Source organism: Magnolia sinica, chromosome 3 (genome assembly GCF_029962835.1).
Source record: "Magnolia sinica isolate HGM2019 chromosome 3, MsV1, whole genome shotgun sequence".
Classification (NCBI taxonomy): domain Eukaryota; kingdom Viridiplantae; phylum Streptophyta; class Magnoliopsida; order Magnoliales; family Magnoliaceae; genus Magnolia; species Magnolia sinica.
Genome location: NC_080575.1, coordinates 126,616,124 through 126,638,183, shown reverse-complemented (window position 1 = coordinate 126,638,183; position 22,060 = coordinate 126,616,124). Strand labels below are relative to the sequence as shown.

Sequence of the window (22,060 nt, the reverse complement as noted above, 5' to 3'; positions counted from 1 at the left end):
AATCACGCTTTAAGGACAGTGTATTTTATACGTGATTCAGCCTAGTGAAATGATTTTTCAATTTATTTTTATATTTTCGGTGTATCCAAAGATTAATTCCTAACAAACTGGATATCTTGTGAACATTAAGGTATAGCCTAGGAAGGTTTTAATAGTAGGCATTTCTTTCCTTAGTTTTTTCTCTGGTAGTCTTTGATTCAGTCCATTTTGGAATGCTTATTTTAAAATGTGCTTGGAAAATTAACGGACAAAACGGATTTTTCACAAACATCACGGTAGGCCCCACCTAAATTCCTAACACAAGAACTTTCTGCATAAAATCCAGTCTAGTCATATGTTTTGCTAGCTCATTTAGGACATGCAATAAAAATAAGTCACATCACACTGAAATATTCACATGGCTACAAAAGTCTCCTATTAGGCTAGCCTTTTGTTTTCAGTTCATCTAACTGGGAATAGTGATATAAATGCATCAAGGTAGAGTCCAATTTCAATGGTAAGTATTTCAGCTCATTTTTAGTATATTATCTTAAAATGAGCTAAAAAAAATTAATAAATGAGATAAATTTCTCACAAACATCATGATGTCCCCCATCTGGGTTCCAGTACAATTACTTCATGCCAAAGGCTTTCAGGTGAATTTTGGGTGGATTGACATGGTCCATCCAATTTGAAACTCATTTTAGAGCATGAATCTAAAAACGAAGTAGATCAAAATCTCATGTGGACCATAATGCAGGAAACAGTGGTAATTTATCATAAAAAAATTGTTTGTGAACCACAAACGTATAAATCAAGCTAATATTTGTGTCTATTCATCGTATCTTTGTAACCTTATCAACAAGATGAGTGGTAAATAAATATTCTAGTGGACCCATGAAGTTTTTAATGGTGGGGATTCAATAATGGCTATTTCATGTGGTATTCATGTGGTATGGTCTACTTAAGATTTGGTTCTGCTTCATTTCTGGGATCATGCCCTAAAATGAGTTGTCAAAATAGATGGACAGCATGAATGTACGGAACATATATCACACTGGGCCCACAATCAGGGGTTGTTTGGCACCAGGGGTGTCACGCCCTGAAATTTGGTACCCGAGTTGGCCAGACCCGACTCTAAATCCCAGGTCATGATTTAATATTAAACATTCACAACCACACTTAATTAATCTCATTACAATAACAACGTTCATCAAATACAATCTTTAACTATTACAGCCTAAACTCACTTCTAAATTCTTATTATACATTTTTTTCCCATCAGTACAAATAAAAGATAAGTAAATTAATGATTAGATTTTCACTCCACTTTGCTCTTGATTAAACTCTGATGCCTTGAAACATTGTTATTTTGGGTATGAGCATAATCGCTCGTGGGATCTTACCCAACCAAATCTAAAATTTCTAGATTTATATCAAACAGATAAATAATAAAAGTACTTTCTTAAAATTCAAAACATGAATCAAAATATTAAATATTAAATATGACATGAATGCGATGCTGGAACTATAAAGATGTACCGAATGCTACACTATAATGAATTCAATAATAGAATTAAATAATCATTACATCTTACAACACCGTACCTAGGTGTATGGTCACGTTACATTAACACCCACACACTGGTACCTCGTGGTGAAGGACCCATTTATACGTTAGCTGGTCAGATTATTGTTCCAGTTGTACCTCTGACATATGTCCGCGCACATAATTGTACTCATATGCCGTACACAAAGGAAACTCCGAAGCATCCAACGGGTTTTAGGGTCTTTCACCCAAGGGACACGATTGTCCTACTTGCTAGCTTTAGGGTCTCTCACCCAAGGGATACGATTGCCCTACTTGCTAATACCACAATCATTTTATCATTTTTTTTTTTTTTTCATAATTCCGTAATCAATAGAGATGAATGCATGTGATGAATTATTCCAAAATCAGTAGCGAAATAATTTAATTGTTTAAATCCCCATATAACAATGCAAGTTCTATACAAAATGTGTGGAAATTCGATGCCGTAAAAATTCAATTTTTGAAATTTACTGAAACATCAAGCTATTTTCTTTGCCTTAAAAAAAACCAAAATTTAGAATCAAATTAATTAATATTAATATAAATCAATTATTTTAACGCAGATTTAAGGTTTAAATCTTAACACCTGGTTTCAGAAATAAAAGTTAGATTAAAATCTAACTTTACAAGTTAATCAGATTCAATTTTACAAGTTAATCAGATTCAGTAGATGCTAAAATTTAGAAAAGTAAATATTAGGTATAAAAGAATTTAACAATATTAATTTAAAGTCATTATGTTAAAAAAATTCAAAAATACATAAATTCAGAAATTCAGAAATGGAGGAGAATTACCCACCTGATATTTGGACCGTTGATTTCTGAACTAGACCATATGCCCACGACCTACTTAGCATCGCATGCTAGACCTGACCCACGCTTACGCTCTCAACGAGTTTTTCCCGCTGACGTAATACATAGCATTAACTTGCTGTCTACACTCGCTGGATGCGTGAGAAGTTAAGTTTCAGGATACCATCTACCAAAAGAAAATAACACCTAAATGGTCTATTTGATGAATGGTTTAGATTTCAGGTTAGTCTGTTTTACCATAGTTGTTTCCAATCAAGGTTATCTACTGTTCATGTTGTTGGGCTGATATGGTATGTAAGATGAATCACTCTTTCACAATCGAAAATATCAACAATATAAATTTTTATTTCTAATTAATAATTCTAGTTATCATTTTGTTGGAACTTTAATAATTCAAATACTTAAATAAAATATTATTTTTACTATTACTTAATTTAGGAATTACTTTGAAATAATGTACAAGAAATTTTATTTAAATTCTAACTTTAATTAGATCAATTTTTTTTACTTAAATAATGTTAAATATTAGCATAAAAATATTTATTATTTTTATCCACTAAATTCGAAAATTAAAATTTTTATTTTATTTATCACATAAACTTAACAAATATATATATATATATATATATATATATATATAGAGTTATGCTATAAAAAAATCTAATTTAATTATATATATATATATATATATATATATATATATATATATATATATATATATATATATATATAGAGTTATGCTCACCTGCACACCTACGCACGTGCGCGCCTTCACACACGTGTCATGGGTGTCGAATCCGAACGGTCTATAAGATGCGGAATCCCATGAAACCTTAGGAGGTGAATTTTCACCTTGATCTAAGATTCTGGTGGGCCATAGTAAAGAGAAATTCAAATCAAGGGAAGAAACTGTTTGCATTTTTCATGGCCCACCAAAGTTTCGGATCAAAGTACAAATTTGTACTAGGGGGTTACATGAGGTTCTGCTTCATGTGGACCGTTCAGATTTGCGAGATTCATCAGATATGATGAGTTCTCAAAAAAGTTCGTATGTACTACGTACGAACTGGTTCACAGGTGAGCGTTTCTGTATATATATATATATGGGAAAAGGTACTATGCGCTTGACCTCACGATAAACTCCCGTGAGGTCGAGCTGTGTGGGCCCCACCATGATGTGTGTCGACCATTAACACCGTGCATTTGATGGGTCCCCTCTAAATTATGGGATATCCTAAAAATCAGCCGTATACGGAACTCAGGTGGGCCATACCATCTAAAATCATGCGAAGACATGCCAAAAACATATAAAAGCACTTTGTGGGGCCCACCTGAGTTTTGAATGCTGCTGAAACTGGGTCTGAACCCTCATCCAAGTGGGACAGACATAATGGATGGGCTGGATTTGCAAACCACATCTCGATGGGCCCAAAAAATGATTATGAATGTTTTAATGGTGCACAGCCCCTCCCCACTTCTGTATGTGGTGTAGCCCACACAAGTCATGGATTGACTTGATTTTTGAGACCTAGGCCCACGATGGAATAGTGCATCTGACTGATGGGGTAGATGTTTGAAACGCATCACGGTGGGGCTCACACAGCTTGACCTCATGGGACGGTCTTGTGAGGTCGAGCGCTGAGTACCTTTTCCCTATATATATATTGAAATAACTTGCTTATTTTATAACAAATTTTAATTTCTCTTTGATAATTCATTGAGAATATATATTTAAGTTTAATCGATAAATTATTTAAATTTTAATTAAACAAAAATTTTGAATTATAAGGAAAAGATTTTTTTTTTAACAAGTTAAAAATCTAATATTATACTTTATTAAAATTTTAATTTAATAAAGTTTTAAATATACATTAATCACTAGAATTCCAAAATATAGAAATCTAATCAATTTAGTTTCAATTCCAAAATTTTGAAAAAATTTCTTAAACTTAAGTTCATTTAAATTTAAATTAATTAACTCCTTAAAATTTTAGAATTAAAATTTGAATTTTTAATCTTTACAGAAACAAAGATATTATATTGATTTCTATAATATAACATTAATAATGTAATTAAATTATTATTTAATAATTTAAGTTAATCTATCTTAAAATTTTTAATTTAAGTATTTTAAATCTAAATTCAGAATTTTATTATTATTTATTTTTATATCTAAATTGAATAAGTTAAAAGAAGTTATTAATTTGAACTTTGGATACTATTAGTTTTTTTATTTAATTTTAAATTAAAATATTTTTTTATAATTAATTCTAAGTATTATAAATTATTGGAATTTAAATTTTTAGCTTTTTTTGTTTTACTTGATTTTTATATATATATATATATATATATATATATATATATATATATATATATATATATATATATATATTTGGATTAATTACACGATTAAATTTAATAACTAACATACTCATTAATTACAAATATTTTAAAAGTAATTCAAATTTACTAATTTAAATAAATTCATAAATTAATTTGAATTTAATCTATTTTTAATAATTTACTTTCTTATTAATTAATTTTTAAAAATTTAGGAATAATTTATATTTAATTTTTAATCTTTTAAAAAATAAGAATTAATAAATTAAAATATAAACTTAGATAAATTATATATTTTATTCTGTATAATTTTTTTATTCTCTTTTCAAAAGGACATAAATAAAGTAATTAATATTTATTCTAATCAAACAAACTTAAATTAGATATTTTAACTTAAAATTAAAGTCTAAATTTAGCGAATTTAATTTAAAACTAAATTTCACATTTGATGTTAGAATAAAATTGAACTTTATGAATTAATAAAATTAAATTAATATTAAATCCAAAAATATAAACATCATGTATAAATGAATTTGATAATTCTATTTATGAGAAATTTATTTCAAATTTTAATTCTCAGAAATATATAAAAATAGAAAATTCATAAATGAGTAGGATTACTCACATAATAATTAACTGAAAATAATATTCCTATTAAAATTTTGGAATAAATAATCGTTATAATTAACTGAAAATGATAAACTTCAGGATATGATCACCTACCTCAAAAATCTGATGATCTGGCCCTACTCCAGTCTCTCTCTTAATCTACAGAGTTTTCCTCTCTCCCTCTCTCTCCTTTCGATATGATTGAATATTTGTTTATATTTTTCCTTCCCTTTTAATGGATGTGAGCAATGAGGTGGAAGAGTGGGGAATGTGGTTCGGTGCCCATTACCGTACGAAAAGGAAGGAAGAATGGAGAAGGTGGGTTAGGCGGTGGCGGAAGATAAAATTTTTATTTTTATTTTTAAGATATGGTGGGTTTCAGTAACGATGATATAAATCTACTCCGTCCATCATCTCAGCCTAGTCATGAGAGGATATAAGGTAAAAAATGAAGCTGATCCAAAACTCAGGTGGGTCACACACAAGCGGATGGTGGGGTTGGTTCCCACAAAAAATGGGTTGTTCTCGATTTTTATTTTATTTTTTAACAACAATCTAGTGGTTAATATCAGTTTAATCTCAGTGCATAGTCAATAGTTGACGTTGGTTAGATTTGGATTAATTAATAATTAAACACGTGGTCTTAAGTATATGAGTTGAGAGAGTGTATTATAAATAAACTTATATTCTACCAAAATCATGTAATCATTAATGACATTAATTAATAGCTTGCAATAAACAAAACGATCACACATACCAACGGTCACAATTTGCATGAGCCGATGGATGCATGTGTTCATGGATGCGTGGATGTATGCATGGATCTATGTGTGTATACTCCAATGAAGGCAATTGTACATACATGTATGTGTATGCACATGTACCAAAATCCTGGGTCATTACAAGGAGGATTTCGAATCCCTGTACCATAAAGTAAGCTTGGATTACATCTAAAATCCTTCCAATAGTTACATGTGTAATATTTGTGTTACTAGACTATTAAACTATTGGGCACATTGCCCACTAATGATATCCAAAAACAAATAGATTATTAATTACATCACTATAATTACTTTAATATGATGATCAACTCTTTCCAAGCACTGTCCATTTAAATCAACGGTTAAAAATTATTGGTTAGCCACTCATACATGATCTTGTGCTTATGACTCATTATTGACTTGGAATTTTATCATTTTTGGGCAAAATATATATTTCAGCGGGTTTATTACAGCTATTGTGTTAAACATTACATACATTCACTAATTAAAGATATTATAGTTGATTTAGTAACTTAATTTAAATCCCTTGTAAATATACTATACATAGCTCCGATCGTTACTCTTGCTATGCTCCCAGTAGTTTCAACACCCGGTCAAGGGTTCGAGTATCCATAGGTGGTGAATGCCAAGCACAAAAGGAGGATTTCAAATTCGGACCCAGTGCCCAAAAACGGAGTGGATTTGTCTGGTCCGTCTCTACGGACCCGACACATTCTCGAGGCAAGATGATATCTCTGTGCCCGGGGTCACAGTCAATCCGCTCCCTTGGTCCGAATTACCAAGCCACGGCCCTTGCTTAGCAGCGTAACAATCCACCACCGACCTTCCGCTCATCCGGACGGAGTTACATGGCTCGCTGTAACCCAAAGTTGTGTGAAACCCATCACAACGTTTATATCATATCCACTCCGTCCGTCCATCCGTTTCTTCAGCTCATTCTAGTATTGTAGCCCAAAAAGGAAGGAGATTCAAAGCTCAAGTGGGCCATACTATAGGAAACAGCATGAATAGAGACGGTCACCGTTGAAACCTTCCTGAGGCCCAACGTAATGCCTAGATGCCATCCAATCCATTCATAGGGTGGTTCCCACCCGGATGAAGGGAAAACATAAATATAATCAGTGATCTATAACTTCCGTGAACCCAATAAAGTTTCAAAGGTCAGAGTCTAATCCACATAGGTGTGGCTTTTTTGAAGTTGGGATCTAGGTCGTTTGTTGTTTCATAACTAAAATGATGTGATGAAACGGATGGACGGAGTGGATATAACAAAAACATCGTGGTGGGCACCACAGAGCTTTGGGATACAGGGAACGTGTCCCGCTCATCACATCCATCTATAAATAGCTGTCGCCTCTGTTAGCACGCTTTTCCAGAGAGAGAGAGAGAGAGAGAGACAGACAGCGTTTCTGCCCTTAATTTCTTTCTTTTCTCTCCCGATTTCTGATTTTGGAGTTTTCAAAGAAGCATTCGGTTCGAATCTACGTTTGGAAGGCTTGATTTCTGCGATTTGAGTTCAGAGAATCGGTTGGTTTCTTTATCTCGATGATCTGTTCTTGTTCTGCTTTAGTTATTTCGATTTTTCGCGATTCTCTTTGCTTTTTTTTTTCTTTGATTATGATGTGCTGTTTGATCTGTTGTATTGTATCCATTTGTCAATCTTTCCTCGGTTTCTGTTTCTTTTGTGCCTTTTATCGATATCTTTCAGACGTTGATTGAGTTTTGGAAAACTTAGAATTTGATGGTGTTTGTTTGTGGTGGGGTTTTGGCCATTGTTTTATACGAATAGTTTCTTTTGGGCACGTTCTCTCTTTGAGGGATTATGAGTTTTCCGAGCCTCAGAATTCATATGGTTTGCTGAGGGGCAGGGTTCTGTAGATTTCGAACGGTAATTTGGTGATCGAGACTGTTGATATGACAGGCGATGCCATCGATGGTGGATGGCCCTAAAATTTCCTACACTGTAAGATGCTAATCTTATCTATCGCTGCCTGTTCTGCATTGGATGTTGACACTTCTTAACTGTTTATTTGTAGGCCATTGATTTAGGGGTTATGATATTCTAATATGGGAGATTCTTGGTGCATCTCCCCATTCACAATGGGTCCCATCTGATTGAGGATCTAGATCACCAGACGTGTGAATCCTGCACGCTCGAAACTATCTGACCCATAATTCCTCTTGTTTTTGTTCACCATCCGTTCTTGAACGCATTTCAAAGAATCTAGGTTTTGCATTCTGACCTGGTAATCTGCACAAGTATTGTTCGATCATTGAAGAGGTCTGAGATGGTTATGTCTATTTTTGGTGATTTTATAGGCTTTAGGTTTTTGTTTTGGGATCTGATTTTGAATTCTCAGAAGTCATCAGAACTGCAAAATAAAATCGTCTTGAAGCATTGAAAATGTTGTTTAGGAGCTAATATTCCCAGATTGGTAGTAGACTGTTCTGGTTTTGACTTGTGTCCTAGCTCCTTCTGTCTTGTGTATAGGATGAACGAGAATTTATGGTTTCTTTTCAAGCTATACAGATTTGGAAGGGAACTCCCGATATTGGCTAGCGTTGTGAATGCAGCATACCCGGCTGGTTATAGTCCTTGCTGAATGTATTTCGTGTAGATATTAGGGATTTACTGGGAGTTTTGCCCACTATACAGCATTGCAATTCCGTACTATAGGCTCCTTTTCTTGAATCCTCACCCTCAAAATTGTTACAACAACCAATCCACACCGCGACCCTCACCAACAAAAGGAGCTAAAAATATGCATCTGTTATGGCTGAGTATCTTATTACTTTGTCGAATTGGAAGGTTGAGGTGCCAGCTTGGCTTGGTTCCAAGCTAGGTAGTTTGGAAGTGAGGTCTTGTACACGGTTTTCTTTCTTGTTTGGGTCTATACCTCTTCATCCATAAAGAAGGTATTGGATATGCAGGACCCATTTTCAATTTCACCAATTTTCTATTTTGTGTTCATCGACAATATCTGATTTACCATATTAAGGTTGGGAAATTAGGTGCTTTCTCTTTCTACAGAATATATTAAACTCCTCAATCCAAAGATAGTCCATATTTTTATTTTGTTACCCTTCTCAGGTTCATGGATGTATGAAATCTTTGTTTTACTGCAATCTGTACTCAAACACATCTTTTTTTTTTTTTTTTTAATATATATATATATTTTAAATAGCGTTTTCTGGGTTCCTAATCCCCCCCCTCCCCTCTTCTGCCCTTTTTACAGATGGAAACTATGCCGCCAATGACTGCTGAAGCAATTGCTCGCACAGAGAAGAAAATGAACATGACGCTTGGTATGTTCATTATATTTCCTAGACGTAATGGATACTTTCCTTTTTGTAGACACTTCCTGTTAAGAATGTTGGTTCTATTACCATTGAAAAAAGAAAAAAAAGAAAAAGTGTTGGTTTAGTCAAAGGTCTCATCTTTATTGCAGATGATATAATCAAAATGTCTAGAAAATCTTCATCCAAAGCTATTATGAGGCCGAGAGCTTCGGTAAGCAAGCCATTTTACTCTTGACAGTGAAATAGTTTCCTGGGTGTTTGTATAGTTCTAAAAGTGTGAGTTCTATTCTTTATCTTTTATCAAGAAATTATTTTCTGTGTAGAAAATAAGTCGAGGATTCCTGAATGGTGTTGCGTCTCAAGTGAAATCATCAAAAATACTGCGATTCATGGATTCTAGGTCGTCTCTTAGACAGGTAATGGTTTGGTTTTGTATTCTGATCTCGTCAGAGTAGCATCTCACCTGTAATAAGGCTACTTCCCATGTAATGTTCTTTTCTTTCCCTTTTTTGTTTTCCTTTTTTTTTTTTTTCACTCCTGTTGTTGGTAATTGACCATGCACATTTTTTCTGCAGGATGTGCTTGCTCAGAGAAGGTCGAATTTCAAAGGGAATCAATTTGCAGTAGCAAAAGGAGTTGCAAGGAGGGCTGCTATTGCTCCTATCTGGAACAGGACCTGTACTCGTAATAGTGGCATGCACTGGAACAAGCCAAGGTACCAGCGAATCCTGACGTTGATCATAGCATGTGTTAATGTTCTTTCCCATTGTCTTTTAATATCTTCTCCATGTGTGATTTACAGGTAAATCATGGACCCTTTCTGTCATGTCAGTGATGACATCAGATCTCCCATGCAATTCCAGTTAGTATGTGTACGGAGTCATGCAAGCTATCAAGTATGTGCTGTTGATTATGGCATGAAAGCTATAAAGAATGTGGGATTGATTATGGGGGTGCCAGATATCACCTCTGTCATTTGCATTAAGGTCTTCTTAGGCTGGCTAAATCTCGTCAGCTTTTCTTCTATCATGACCCTTCTGCCAGTATTTTTGTTATTGGCCTAAGATCATCATCTTGTGGGTGGGTGAAGCCGTTCAAGAGATTGGCACTGGATGCTCTTATTCATGCATGATATCAGTCCTGCTTGAATTCCAATTCCACAGATTCATTGCTACAAGTCCAAGCTTACAGTAGTTTCCCATACTCTGCTTCTCATCAGCAGACCCTTGACTCTTCCATTGGCAATCTTTGCTCGGGTGTTCATGTCCTAGAAACTTGGATTCTATATTCTTTAGCTATGACCAGAGATTTGTAGATTGATTTGGTGAGTTGTTTGGCACAGTGAATGTGGCGAGCTTCTGTTGCAGCAGACAAGAAACATGTATTGTAGTTGGCTGTTTGGGCATACATGCAACATGTGATTTAGGTGGCTGTTTGGGGAGAAGTTGGAGGCACGAGGGGTTCTTGGACATGATGAGACATTGTAATTTTGTAGCCATCATGATGTTTTTCATGTTTCAGGTGATGAAATCTGCAGTAATCTTGAAACCTCTTCCAGAAAATTTGAGTGAGGCTTAGAAATATTCGACTTGGATGAGATACTTCTTCTTTGGAGAAGTTGGATGCATATGGGCTATTGGTTGGAACATGTGATCTGTTGTTTCTAATTGGTTTAGTGTGTTAGCATTCAGGAGTGATCTTGTATAATCTACAGCTACACCTGTTGAAGATGTTTCTAAACCCCATTAGAAATGTTCTGTTGATAATAAGGACAATCAGGGAGAGGGGTTTGGTTCCCTGGGTCTTCGACTAGTAATGCGGGATCAGAAGCATGGATTCTGGAAAGCTAATTGGCATATGATTCAGAGAGAGTCCAGGTGGGGCAGTTGATCGTGGGTAGAATAGGAGGTTTGTTTGAGGGGATATTCGATTTGTTGTTGGGCATGGAGATAGGGTCCAATTTCGAAGAAGATGTGTATGGCTTGTAGATGCTGGTTTGGCAATGAGGAGGATTTTGCTGAAATGAATAAAGTGGCTAAGGTGGCAGACTTATGAACTTGTGGGGGGTTCAATTGTATGCGATGTGATCCTTTGAGGAAGATCTAACTGATGATGAATCGCTGGAGTCTGCCATGCTCATGTGTACCCTCAGGTAGGGGAGCATTGATGTTATGTGTGAAGATAAAATAGAGTTGGAAGTGGTCAGTTAATGGAGGGTTCTCCAAGGCTTTCATCTGAAATATTTGTGAGTGGTAACATGTGCTCACTGAATGCCTACATGTGGAAAGTTTGTATTCTTCCTATGGTATAGGCATTCGTTTGGGTTGCCTCTATCAACGAAATCCTTCACCAAAATTTGAAGAAGAGAACTATGCCAATGTGAATTATGTGGCTCATGTGTAGAAATGAGGAGGAATCTACTGACCATTTATTCATCCATTACCGGGCTATGCCAGAAATGGGATTGTTCTTTGAGTTGTTAGAATTTGACGGGTTTCAGGTAGATCTGTGTTGATGCCATTGTGCTTGGATGGTCTGGTGGCCCTTTCTCTACACAAGGAGAAACAATCCTTTTGCTATTCGTTGGGTGTGTGTGGAAGGAGAGGACTTCTAGAATTTTCAATGATCAAGCTTCTCTAGCATCATCTCTCAAGTGGAGCATCACTTTGTTGGTTTTTGTGTGGGCTCCAGCTCTTCCAGAGTTCACAAGGATTTGGATTGCTGGTCTTGAGTGTCTCAGCCTGAGCTTTTTATTTGGGTTCTAAAATTTGTTTTTGTTTTTTATTTTTTATTTTAATTTTTTTTTGTAATTATTGACAGGGTCACCACCCTAATACTGTTCTTGCCCTTTGGTGTGCTTAGTGATTCAGTCACCTTCTTTAAAAGAAGAAGAAGAAACTGAAGAAGACCTTATGATGATGTTTTGATACCCTTAAGTGGGTTGGGGTGGTCGTGGTGTTAGGGATGGGAGAAAGGCTCTCCCCTTTCTCAAAAGGGGTGATAATTGCATCAGAAATGCCCATGTGATGGTTCTTTGGTTCTGCTGCTTCATGGAGGGGAGATTCGTTCAACGTGATTCTTAGGAGCCACATTCTTTGAAGAGATGTTTGGATCTAAGTCCGGATGCATTGGTGTTTTCGTCAAATGAGTTGCCTGTAGTCCCATCTGGCCAATTGGGAGTGCGGACAGAACTGAATGGTTGGCACCAGACTGCAGTAAAGCTATAATTTTTTTTTTTTTTGGAAGTTGTCTATGTGTCGGTTTGTCCATACTCATGTTATAGTGCCTTGAAATGTTTGTGCAATGGTAAGTTTGTTTTGGCTTCATTCAGCTATGCATTTGTCTTTGACATCTTGTTTTTGCTGATGTTTGGCAAGTCTTCATTTGTCTTGATCCTCTATATGATATTTCCTGGATCTTTGATTTATCATAATGCCTGTTGTTTGTTGGTGCAGGCTGGCAGGTCCACCAGCTCAGATGAAGGCTGCTGAAGGGGGCTTTGTTGGAAGGGTATGCAATTTTTATTTTTATTTTAAATAATTTTTTATCTATTCACTTCTGCTTTGATTTTTGATGGGTTGGTGATGCCCAGCAAGCTTATTGTTTGTTACACAAAGAATGCCTTTTTATGGATTCATTGTTACCCTCTTGGGCATGCGCCTACCTCCATCCCTAGAGGAGCCGTATGAGGTGGAAGCTCCACGTATGGTTTTGAAACCGAGCCTTTCCAGCAATGGGGCCTAGGGACCGATATGATGATTGGTTTAGGTAGGGCGGCCGGCCTACTACGGGCACCTGTAGGGATTAGTGCGTGAGACCGCGATCCACAAACTGACGCATGGGACTCACCCTTTACTTGGGAATGGAGAGGGGAAACATAGCATGTCACAAGAGCGAGGCGAGGGGGAGATTCCCTACTGCGAGAGGGTAGCCTCGCGAGCCGGGCTTCTAGGGGTGCCATTGCCCAAAATATTGCAGTGATTGGACGGGACACTGACCCTCCAATCTTGTGTGATAGAATGCTGCCCATTTTATTTTATTTTTTCCCTTTTTCTTTTAATTAAATGAAAAGCCCTGATCCCTGGACATGCCACATTTATGGAAAAAGATGTTTGGGTGGTGTGGGCTTATTGGAACTCTCGGATCAATGGATCGTAGTAAGCATCTCCATTTTTCTTTTTTCTTTTTTCTTTTTTTAGATGAACACATCAATGTAGTGTAGTAATCATGGCAGCTGTCATCATAGATCATTGTTATTGAACTAAAAGAAAAGAATAAAGAAGAAATGGGGGTGGCATGTGCAGGTGTTGAAGAAGGTGGCAGATGAAGCGATGCATTATAAGACAGCAGATGAAGCAATGCATTATAAGACACTGGATTCTCTATTTGCAAACATGAAGGAGCAGAGGATGAGAGTGATATCTAAATCTCAATACACCAGGCAGGGTACTCGCAGACACCAAAGAGGCCAGCTGCTGTTACGAAGCAGGGGAGGAAGAGGAGGTTCAAGTGATGCTGGTGCCACTCTTTTTGCTTACCATGCAAAATATGAGAAAAAATTAGTATGACTTTTCAAGCAAAAATCCTAACCGTCTCCTGAATCCTTTTGGATCTGATGCCATCCAAACCCCCAATGGTGGGATCAACATCGGCTGCTGATAGCCCCATTATAGCAAAAAAGGACTATCCTCGTCTTGTTAGGCCAGTTTTGTTTTCCTTCATTGTTTTTCAATCGAATTCTGTTACTCCTCTTACTTGACACGGACACATACTGGGAAGAAAAATAGTGGGTATGGTACTTTGATGACATTTAGTCATGCTTACATGCTTAGAGCCAGAGAGCATTGTTCATGTTATATAAAGATTCCTTTTTTTTTTTTTCCAAATTTATTAAAATATCTCATTTGCAAAAAACAAAATATCACCAGACACCGCGATCTGATGTGCAGGCAGGTCTGTATGTCCAATTCATTGGCCCATAGGGAAGCTCTCAGCAATTGGGACTTTTGCATGGGCACCTTTCTCCTTTCCAAAAGAATAACAAAAAATAAAAAAAATAAAATCTTCATGCGCGTTTTGCATGTGATTTCTTGGCTGAAAACCTGCTACTGGAAACTTAGGTGGGGCTCACCGGGATATCCGTGAGAAATCATACGTTTCGGTGTTAGGACATGGGCTCAAAAATTGAGGGAGATCCAAAACTCAAGTGGGCCCTACAATGGTGGGTAGAGAAATGCCTACCGTTGAAACCTCCCTGTGGTCCACTGTGATGTTTATATGCCATATATATCAACTTTCAAAAGGTTATTCCTACTCGGATGATCTGAAAATGCGGAAATATTAGACTAATCCATTAATGTTTCAACTGTGAAGTTCAATCCTCACTGTTTCCTGTGGTACAACCCATTTGAGTTTTGGATGTGCTTCGTTTTTGGAGTCATGATCCGGCAAAAATGGAGGAACAGGTAGATTTCTCGCAGACATCATGTTGGGCCCCAAGTAGCTTTGTTGCACTTCCTTCGGCGTTCGAAGGCAAAACCCGTACGTTCCAAGTGCCTCCACCTAATGCCCGGATTCCCTGTAATTGTGCTGTGTATACAGGTGCTACGCGTGTTGCAAGCATCCAGAGCTAAGGGAGATCTTGATTGTGGGCCATCGGAACTTTGGATTGGCACGTGTTTGTGACGGGTTAGATGTAGTATAAGGATCCAAGGATTCTAAGATGGAGGCAAGACAAACCTACGTTATTCGCCTCCACCATGTAAAGGTATAGAAATATACACCATTGCTATTGCTTTGGCTCTCGGCATATACCGTGCTGTGGACACCATCCAACCCGTGCATTAAGGGGGCCCCCACCACAATGATGGGATCGCCAAAAATCAAGCCTAACCAGTAATTAGGCGGGCCAACAATGAACCACCACCCAAAAATCACCATATTCTCGTAGTGACCCACCGTTAGTTGACTGGCTCTTTTGGTAAGTACTGCCATCTTTTGTTTTGGAGTGTGTTCTTCTATAGAGATTTCCAGTATAAGAGGTTTGATTGCAGCCCACGTTGGGGAAAACGAGTTAACTCCTTCCCTTCCCAGTTTTAGATTAATCACTTACATAGATGTTTGTTCCAAGAAATGCTGTTATGTAAAAACCATCACAATCTCTCGCACATATAGTCCCGGAACTTCGACATTATTACAAAATCGTGGGCAGAAAATACCAAAACAAGAAAATCAGCACTACTAACGCCAACATGATTTTCAAGCTCCCATTTATGGGTACCGTTACTTTTTTTACACCATAACTTTACATTCCATCTAAAGATGGAGAGGAAGATTTATTACAACAGAGCAGTTTCTTGGCTTATAGCAAATACCTGATATCCTCCTACCAAGTCTTAGAGAGTGATTTTACAATTGTGACTTCTCCCACAAACATATTACTACGGCCTTCATAACCTACCTTTTCTTTTCAAGTGAAATATTTACATTTGTTCTACTTGGACAGGATGTCAGCATCTTCAGTTTTTGCAAACCTCCCTCGAACCCTAGGTTGATTGTCAGCTAATGCTTTCCTGCAAGCATACTGGAAAAACCGACATCATTGTACTTGGAATTAGTTAGAAACCGTCAGGAGAGTGAAAAGTCGATGGTGAAGCATTGCACTAGAGTGGACCACAGATTTTCAGAAAATGGGGAAGAAGCCCCATCATGAGTAAAATATGACTAGTTGTTTTATCAAAATCCAGAGTGACTTTGACAAGCAGATTTGGTGGAAACGGAAAAGACCAGGCATTGACTACTTAATTTTATCAAAAAAAAAAAAAAAAAAGCAGGAAAGAAAGAAAAAAGTAAAAAAGAAAACAAAGCTGTATTTTTGAAGTAATATTCCATCTTACTGCAAAGTTTTTTGAGAGTTGAAGAACTTTCATAGAGAATTTATCAGTAATGAATTACAATACATTGTTCATCTTTTGTTACCTCAAAAATGTCCACTCGAGACCATATCAAATCCAGCTTTTCCTCCAAGTATTTTTCCTTTTCTTCCAGTATTAGTTTTTGTCTAGTCGATTTTTTTTCCTTGATCAAGTCATGAGCAAATCGAGTTTCATTGAGTCTTGATGATACCTGATCTAGTTGGGTTGACTCAATTGCGTCTAATTGAGTTTTTCAAGTTTTCGACTATGGTTTGAACACGTCTAAACAAATGTTTCTTCACCATAAGAAAGGTTGGGGAATTCTAATATTTTTCAAGGACAGGTTAAAACAGGTAGAGGAGACGAGATATCATCGAGAAAATAAGACAGCTTTGAAGATATAAATATGTATATTTGCATAATGCTATATGTATCATCTGTTGGTACTCTCTTAATTGATGAAAACCAGTGTTCTGTTTTAGACTTTATTTAACAGATGTTGCGTATGGAATCCGTCAAGAGGGGGAAAAAAAACGCTACAGAAAGTCCAGATAATGAGTAAACAATGCAAGCCTCCAAAACTAAAAGAACCAGAACCTCTAAAACCTGTAACACATAATAGATCTAAATATAGCAGTGATAAATTCCACGGTTCTAGAAAAAGGTAATGTTTACCTTGATTTTCCTGCCAAAATTTCTCTTGGTCTTCTTCTTTCTGTATCTAGAAAGTTTCTGCTTGCGTTCTTCAGTTGGGTAATTGCTGATGGCTAACACCCGAGCAAAGCGAGAATGGATGAGGCTTGTGTTATGGTTACCAAGGGTCTGTCAGAAAAACTCAAAATCAATGATCTCCAACATCCTGTGAAAATGGCCAGACACATCTAAACATATCTTAGTATGCATACTGTTGCAGAGACCCAACAATTTGCTTAGTGGTTAGCAGCTGGGCGTTCATTGATTAAATTACAGTCCCAAACACCATGTTCCACAAATGAAGATTCTTTGATTTTCCAAAAAAGTGAAGCTCCCATCATTTCCATGATGAAAATGAGCAAAGGTGTCACAGCAGTCACTGAAGCAAGTGTTTGAAACCAATCCATATAAAACCCATGATATATTTGAGACGGACTTGAACATATCAGCAACCAATTGCTGAAATAAAAATCATATTGGCCACCACACAGGTCATTCATGCAAGGCTATATTGTTCTCATACAAATCCAGGTGTATCAATAGGCAGGCATTTTGATCACTCTTCAAATGTCTCATAATGACAGTGTTCCATATTTTAACCTACAGCGGCACTACTAGGCAGCATAGATGAAAATATTAAACTTAGAAGGTACAATCAGGCTTTGTTTCAATGGTTGTACGAAGCATGAAGGGAAGCAGCAACAGATTCAGGTGTGGGAGCAGATGCGTCTATTTCAAAATGTTAGCAAGGATAAACAATTAGGAAGCAGCAACAGGAGTGTGAGTCTGAATTGTGATTCAAAGCAGGAGCAGCACCTCTTTAAAAAAGAATCATGCAACTAAGGTTGTTTCAGTGAAGAGGAGGAGAAGATAATTTGGTCTGTGCTGTGATCCTTTCATAATAGGAATTATATGGATATATTAGGGTCAATGCCTTGTGGAAACATCTTCATATTTCATTGTAACTAAGAGAATTTTCTGTCCTCCCATTTAATTTCCATTCCAAAGTTCCCATTATTTCTTGTGTATGTGTGTTTCACAATCGTTGGTGAAGAATTCCTTCCGAGAAAAAAGATGCATTAGCAACCATACAATCTCTCTGCTTACTTTAATTTCCTCTCAGGGTACAGTAAGAGGTGCAAATGGGCCAGCTGAGCTAATGCAGGGGCAGCATATGAGCGAAGGACCAGGGTCCAGGCTTGCCTAGGCAGCTGGCAAAGTACCAAGCCTATTAGTAGCAGGCCATTGTTTCAGGCCTTCACACGGACTCTCAGATCCACACAACACAGAAGTCAGACCTGAAAAACCATTCCCGCAGGCCTTTATGCTCAGCACTCAGCAGGCTGGGCCCAGGCCTGGAAGAGCCTGCCCAGCTGCACCTCCATAGTAACAATATAAGAATAAAAGATATAAATTACAAAACAAAAGGAAAGATGATCCTCACCTGAATATCACCCTCACTAAATGCCCTCCTCATCCCAAAAGCAGCTCCCAAATCAATTGTCTGGAAATCCAGAAAGCTCGGTCTCATTGAGTTCAAAGACCCAGAGCTAATACTTTTCTGCATTGGCCCATTAGAGGTCAAACCCGCAGTCAAATCCTCCTCCATCTGTATAGCAGGAACCTTCACATCTGAAACCTCAGGAAAAGATTCTTCGAAGGTAGATTTCCGTAGAAGGTCATTCTTGCACTCATAGAAGACCTCACTTAACAGATGGTTGCTTTGAATTGATTCAATGCCTGTAACCTTCATCGTCTCTGGGGAGATAACATCTTCGCCACTGGAAATCATGGAAATGGCAACAGTCATGGGGTCAAGCGACTCAAGCCCCACTTCGGGTTCTTCTATGATGGGCTCCGGAGCTTTGAACAGATCTCCTTCCCCTCCCAGGTCATACTCTGAAACGGTGGAGGTCTGAACTAGGTTGCTCTATAGAAAAAAAAGAAAGTTCGAATAAGCTTCCAAGGAATGAAATGAGTCCTAAGATGTTGACCATTACTTAACCTTTGTCACAATTTCTCTTACTCTAGTGACCACCATCTGTAACAGCTGGTGCAATTTTTTACACAGTACAGGGGGGAAAAAGAAGAACAAAAGAAATGAAATGCAGTTTTCCCCTTGTCCTTCTCTGATCCTATTTTTCTTGCCAGTTCATCTTTTTGCACTTTTCAATAGACTAGCATTTGTGGTGAACCTGTTCTGAAGGTTACAAATCTGTGCATGCTAATTCAATGTTATTCTTCTGTTTAATACTGTGTCAATATCCTCTGATCCTCCAAACACACTCACACCCCCACACCATTAGAACAGACCTAGCAAAATCTACCCATGGTGCATTTCAGATGTTTAACTCATAATTAGAGGCAGACAGGATGAGAGCTTATACAAAAAGTTCAGGATTAACCAGAGAAAGAAATCGAAGTTCTACGAATTCACTTGGTTAATATCAATAACAACAACTTGTATCCGACAGGTAAGTCAAGGTTAAAATTTTAGTTGATTAAAATACCACCCACATTTAAACCACCAACTGATTAGAAGAGAGTCCGATCCTTGGCATCTTCTTGTGTCGAGTATTAGAACACAGTGAAAAACCCTGAATTGATCCTTGAGACTGATCACAGAGCTGTAACTTTATGGGTTATTAGTTATTCAAACCAGGTAGCACAGACGATTAAATGGAGTTGGTTGAGATATTAACAATGGAGAAAAAGGAGGACGACAAGATAAGATACCAACCTGTAACCAAGTGAAGTAATATATATGATATTTGAAGATGACAACCACGAGACACCAAACTGTAACCGAGTTAACTGATTCGTGCTTACTTTGGCAACAGAGAGCAACCAAAAGCTAGGATGAAAGGAAGGCCCTTGAAATGATCCTCTGGGAAGGGACCAAAAAGAGGACTCCAAATAAGGGGATATATCCAGATAGAAATAAACTTAGGGCCTGTTTGGTTGCCACTTAAAAATGAGTTCATCTCATTTTAGTTAATATCAATTACGCAATATAAACCATAGTTTATACAAAATTGAAGGTTATATTCTTTATCCCGACCAAAAATAAAAATAAAAAATAAAAATCTTAGAATATAATTACGATTAAATCAAATGAGATGTACTAATTTTAAAGTGGCAGCCAAACAGGCCCTTAGATGGTTCCTAACCTTGTAAATGTGTTTTATAAGGGGAAGTTCAAATCAAAATCTTTAGAAATCTACATATTAATTTATAAGACCTCATGCTGTTACTCAAAGCTCTCCGATAAGTCGGCAAGCCCGACAAATGAATGGTCTCGATCAAGGTATAAAATCAGGGTATTGGGTATGGTACCGAATTGCCCAGTATTGGGCTGTTTTGGGCCGATACGGCCGTATCCTTCACAGATGATACCGATACATATCAGGCGATGTGCACCAGTTTTGGATGGAACTTTAATCCCTGGTCTTGATGGTGTTACCAAACCATGGATTTCTAAATCCATGGATTTGCCGAATCCATAGGAGCAAATCCCTCATCCCAAACAGGCCATTAGAGGCTGTTGGTATGAGGGATTTTGGGGGCATGGACCTGTTATTTCTCTGCTCGATCTTGACCGTCCATTTTTTCATGCCAACGATCAGATGGTTATGATCATCCAATTGGTATGATTTTTTTTTGGCATCATGGCTGGCCAACAGAGAGCAAACGGAAAGTCTGGATTGACGCTTGGATGTTCCACTTGTCATTGTAAACCCATCCAGCATTTGAGCGAGTTTTAAAACTAGCAAATATTTTTTTTTACTTTTTCTTTTTCTTTTCTTTTCTTGTCTTTCATCTTCCTTTTGAGGCATCGATAATTACTGAAAAAAAAAAGGGGGGAAAAAGAAAAGAAAAGAAGGTTATTTTGGTCGGAGATTAATGTCAGGGGCAGTTTCGTCATTTTCTCAACCGTGAGCTTTAGTGCACTAAACTAACTGCGACTCACGTTAGCTAGCCTAGGGGTTTGCCTGTAATGGAAAAGAAATATTCTCCTTCTTTTCAGCACATTACCAAACTGCCAATAATATCTCGTAAATGACCAAAATATCCCGCACAATCAAGTGGATGGATTTCCCTTTTCCCCGCTTTGGCAAGGACAGATTTTCCGCAGCGTCTCTTTTCGACTTTTCCTTTTTTTCTTTTTCTTTGCTTTTCTTTTCTTTTCCTTCTTGAAATGAAAAGACAACTTCCCTCAGAAGACGAAATTTCCGAGACCCGGAATCAAAGATCTTCAAATATAGACGGTAAAAGATCGCCTTCTCCTTTTTCTTTCTTTTTCTAATTTTCCCAAACGGGGAAACAAAATCGAGTCGGCAGCAGACGATCTCCCTCCCGATCTTTTCCCGATCCGAGAGGAGAAACAGTAACGAGAAAAGACGGAAAAGATAAACGGAATCAAACGATAGTTAGTCAAATGAGAATTAAAAAAAAATAAAATCAGAGGCCTTTTCTGAAAGAAAAAAAGTGAGAATACGGAGAAACGAAACCCTAGAAACTAGAAACCCTAACCGGGCTTCAACTCGTCGTGAAATCGAGTTAAATAAATGGCGATCGAGTAGCAAGAGGAGAGTTGAAAGACGAAAATACCCTCGCATTGGTTTTCTGGATGCGGCAGAACTCTTCCAGGTGTTGTACTTCATGGGAGAAGCTCTGAAAGTAGGGAAATAGAAGCCCCGCCTCTGCATACATTCTCTCTCTCTCTCTCTCTCTCTCTCTCTCTCTCTACAGTCTAGAAAATGCAGCAATGAAAGAAGGAAGAAGAGAAATCAAAGTATCCTACACTGCCTTTTTTTCTTCTCTTCCTTTGTTGGATTTTCTATTTATAGTGTGAGTGTGGGTTTGTAAGAGTATGACGGAATCGGCTACAACATCTGCTGTACGCAGAGCGTAAAACACTTCAAGTCTTTGGGCCCACCATGTTATATGTATATAATCCACTCCGTACATCAGGTTATAACTATTATTTTCACCGCTCATAAAAAATATGAACATGATTAAAAACTCATATGGGCCACA

At 37.2% G+C, this 22,060-nt stretch overlaps 2 protein-coding genes across 4 annotated transcripts; one reads left to right on the top strand and one right to left on the bottom strand.

Moving 5' to 3' along the window:
• The first annotated feature begins 7,497 nt into the window (after positions 1-7,497).
• LOC131241216 (uncharacterized) lies at positions 7,498-14,236 on the top strand. Of its 3 annotated transcripts, XM_058239949.1 has the most exons (9): positions 7,498-7,640; positions 7,982-8,076; positions 9,350-9,419; positions 9,563-9,624; positions 9,737-9,829; positions 9,989-10,128; positions 12,869-12,923; positions 13,508-13,567; positions 13,718-14,236. In XM_058239949.1, exons 2-9 carry the CDS (start codon positions 8,038-8,040, stop codon positions 13,979-13,981), a joined length of 783 nt encoding a protein of 260 aa, XP_058095932.1. In that variant the 5' UTR covers positions 7,498-7,640; positions 7,982-8,037; the 3' UTR covers positions 13,982-14,236. The 3 variants fall into 3 exon arrangements, with proteins under 3 accessions (XP_058095932.1, XP_058095933.1, XP_058095935.1); XM_058239950.1 differs by lacking the exon at positions 7,982-8,076 and having other exon boundaries at positions 7,499-7,640; XM_058239952.1 differs by lacking the exon at positions 13,508-13,567 and having other exon boundaries at positions 7,499-7,640.
• Positions 14,237-15,654: 1,418 nt separating this feature from the next.
• Positions 15,655-21,849, bottom strand: LOC131241215 (uncharacterized). The gene is made up of 4 exons (XM_058239948.1): positions 21,632-21,849; positions 18,465-18,950; positions 17,003-17,149; positions 15,655-15,996 (listed from the first exon to the last, which is right to left on the bottom strand). The coding sequence occupies exons 1-4, from the start codon at positions 21,731-21,733 to the stop codon at positions 15,907-15,909; spliced, it is 825 nt and encodes a 274-aa protein (XP_058095931.1). The 5' UTR covers positions 21,734-21,849; the 3' UTR covers positions 15,655-15,906.
• Positions 21,850-22,060: the final 211 nt, after the last annotated feature.

Excerpts from the sequence above, each read along its gene's own strand:
- LOC131241216 (XM_058239949.1), top strand. The coding sequence starts at position 8,038 with ATGCCATCGATGGTGGATGGCCCTAAAATTTCCTACACT. Across the intron at positions 8,077-9,349 it reads GCCCTAAAATTTCCTACACT|ATGGAAACTATGCCGCCAAT; the intron begins GTAAGATGCTAA and ends CCCTTTTTACAG. Across the intron at positions 9,420-9,562 it reads GAAAATGAACATGACGCTTG|ATGATATAATCAAAATGTCT; the intron begins GTATGTTCATTA and ends TCTTTATTGCAG.
- LOC131241215 (XM_058239948.1), bottom strand. The coding sequence starts at position 21,733 with ATGTATGCAGAGGCGGGGCTTCTATTTCCCTACTTTCAGAGCTTCTCC. Across the intron at positions 18,951-21,631 it reads TCCAGAAAACCAATGCGAGG|AGCAACCTAGTTCAGACCTC; the intron begins GTATTTTCGTCT and ends TTTTTTCTATAG. Across the intron at positions 17,150-18,464 it reads TTAGTGAGGGTGATATTCAG|ACCCTTGGTAACCATAACAC; the intron begins GTGAGGATCATC and ends TTTTTCTGACAG.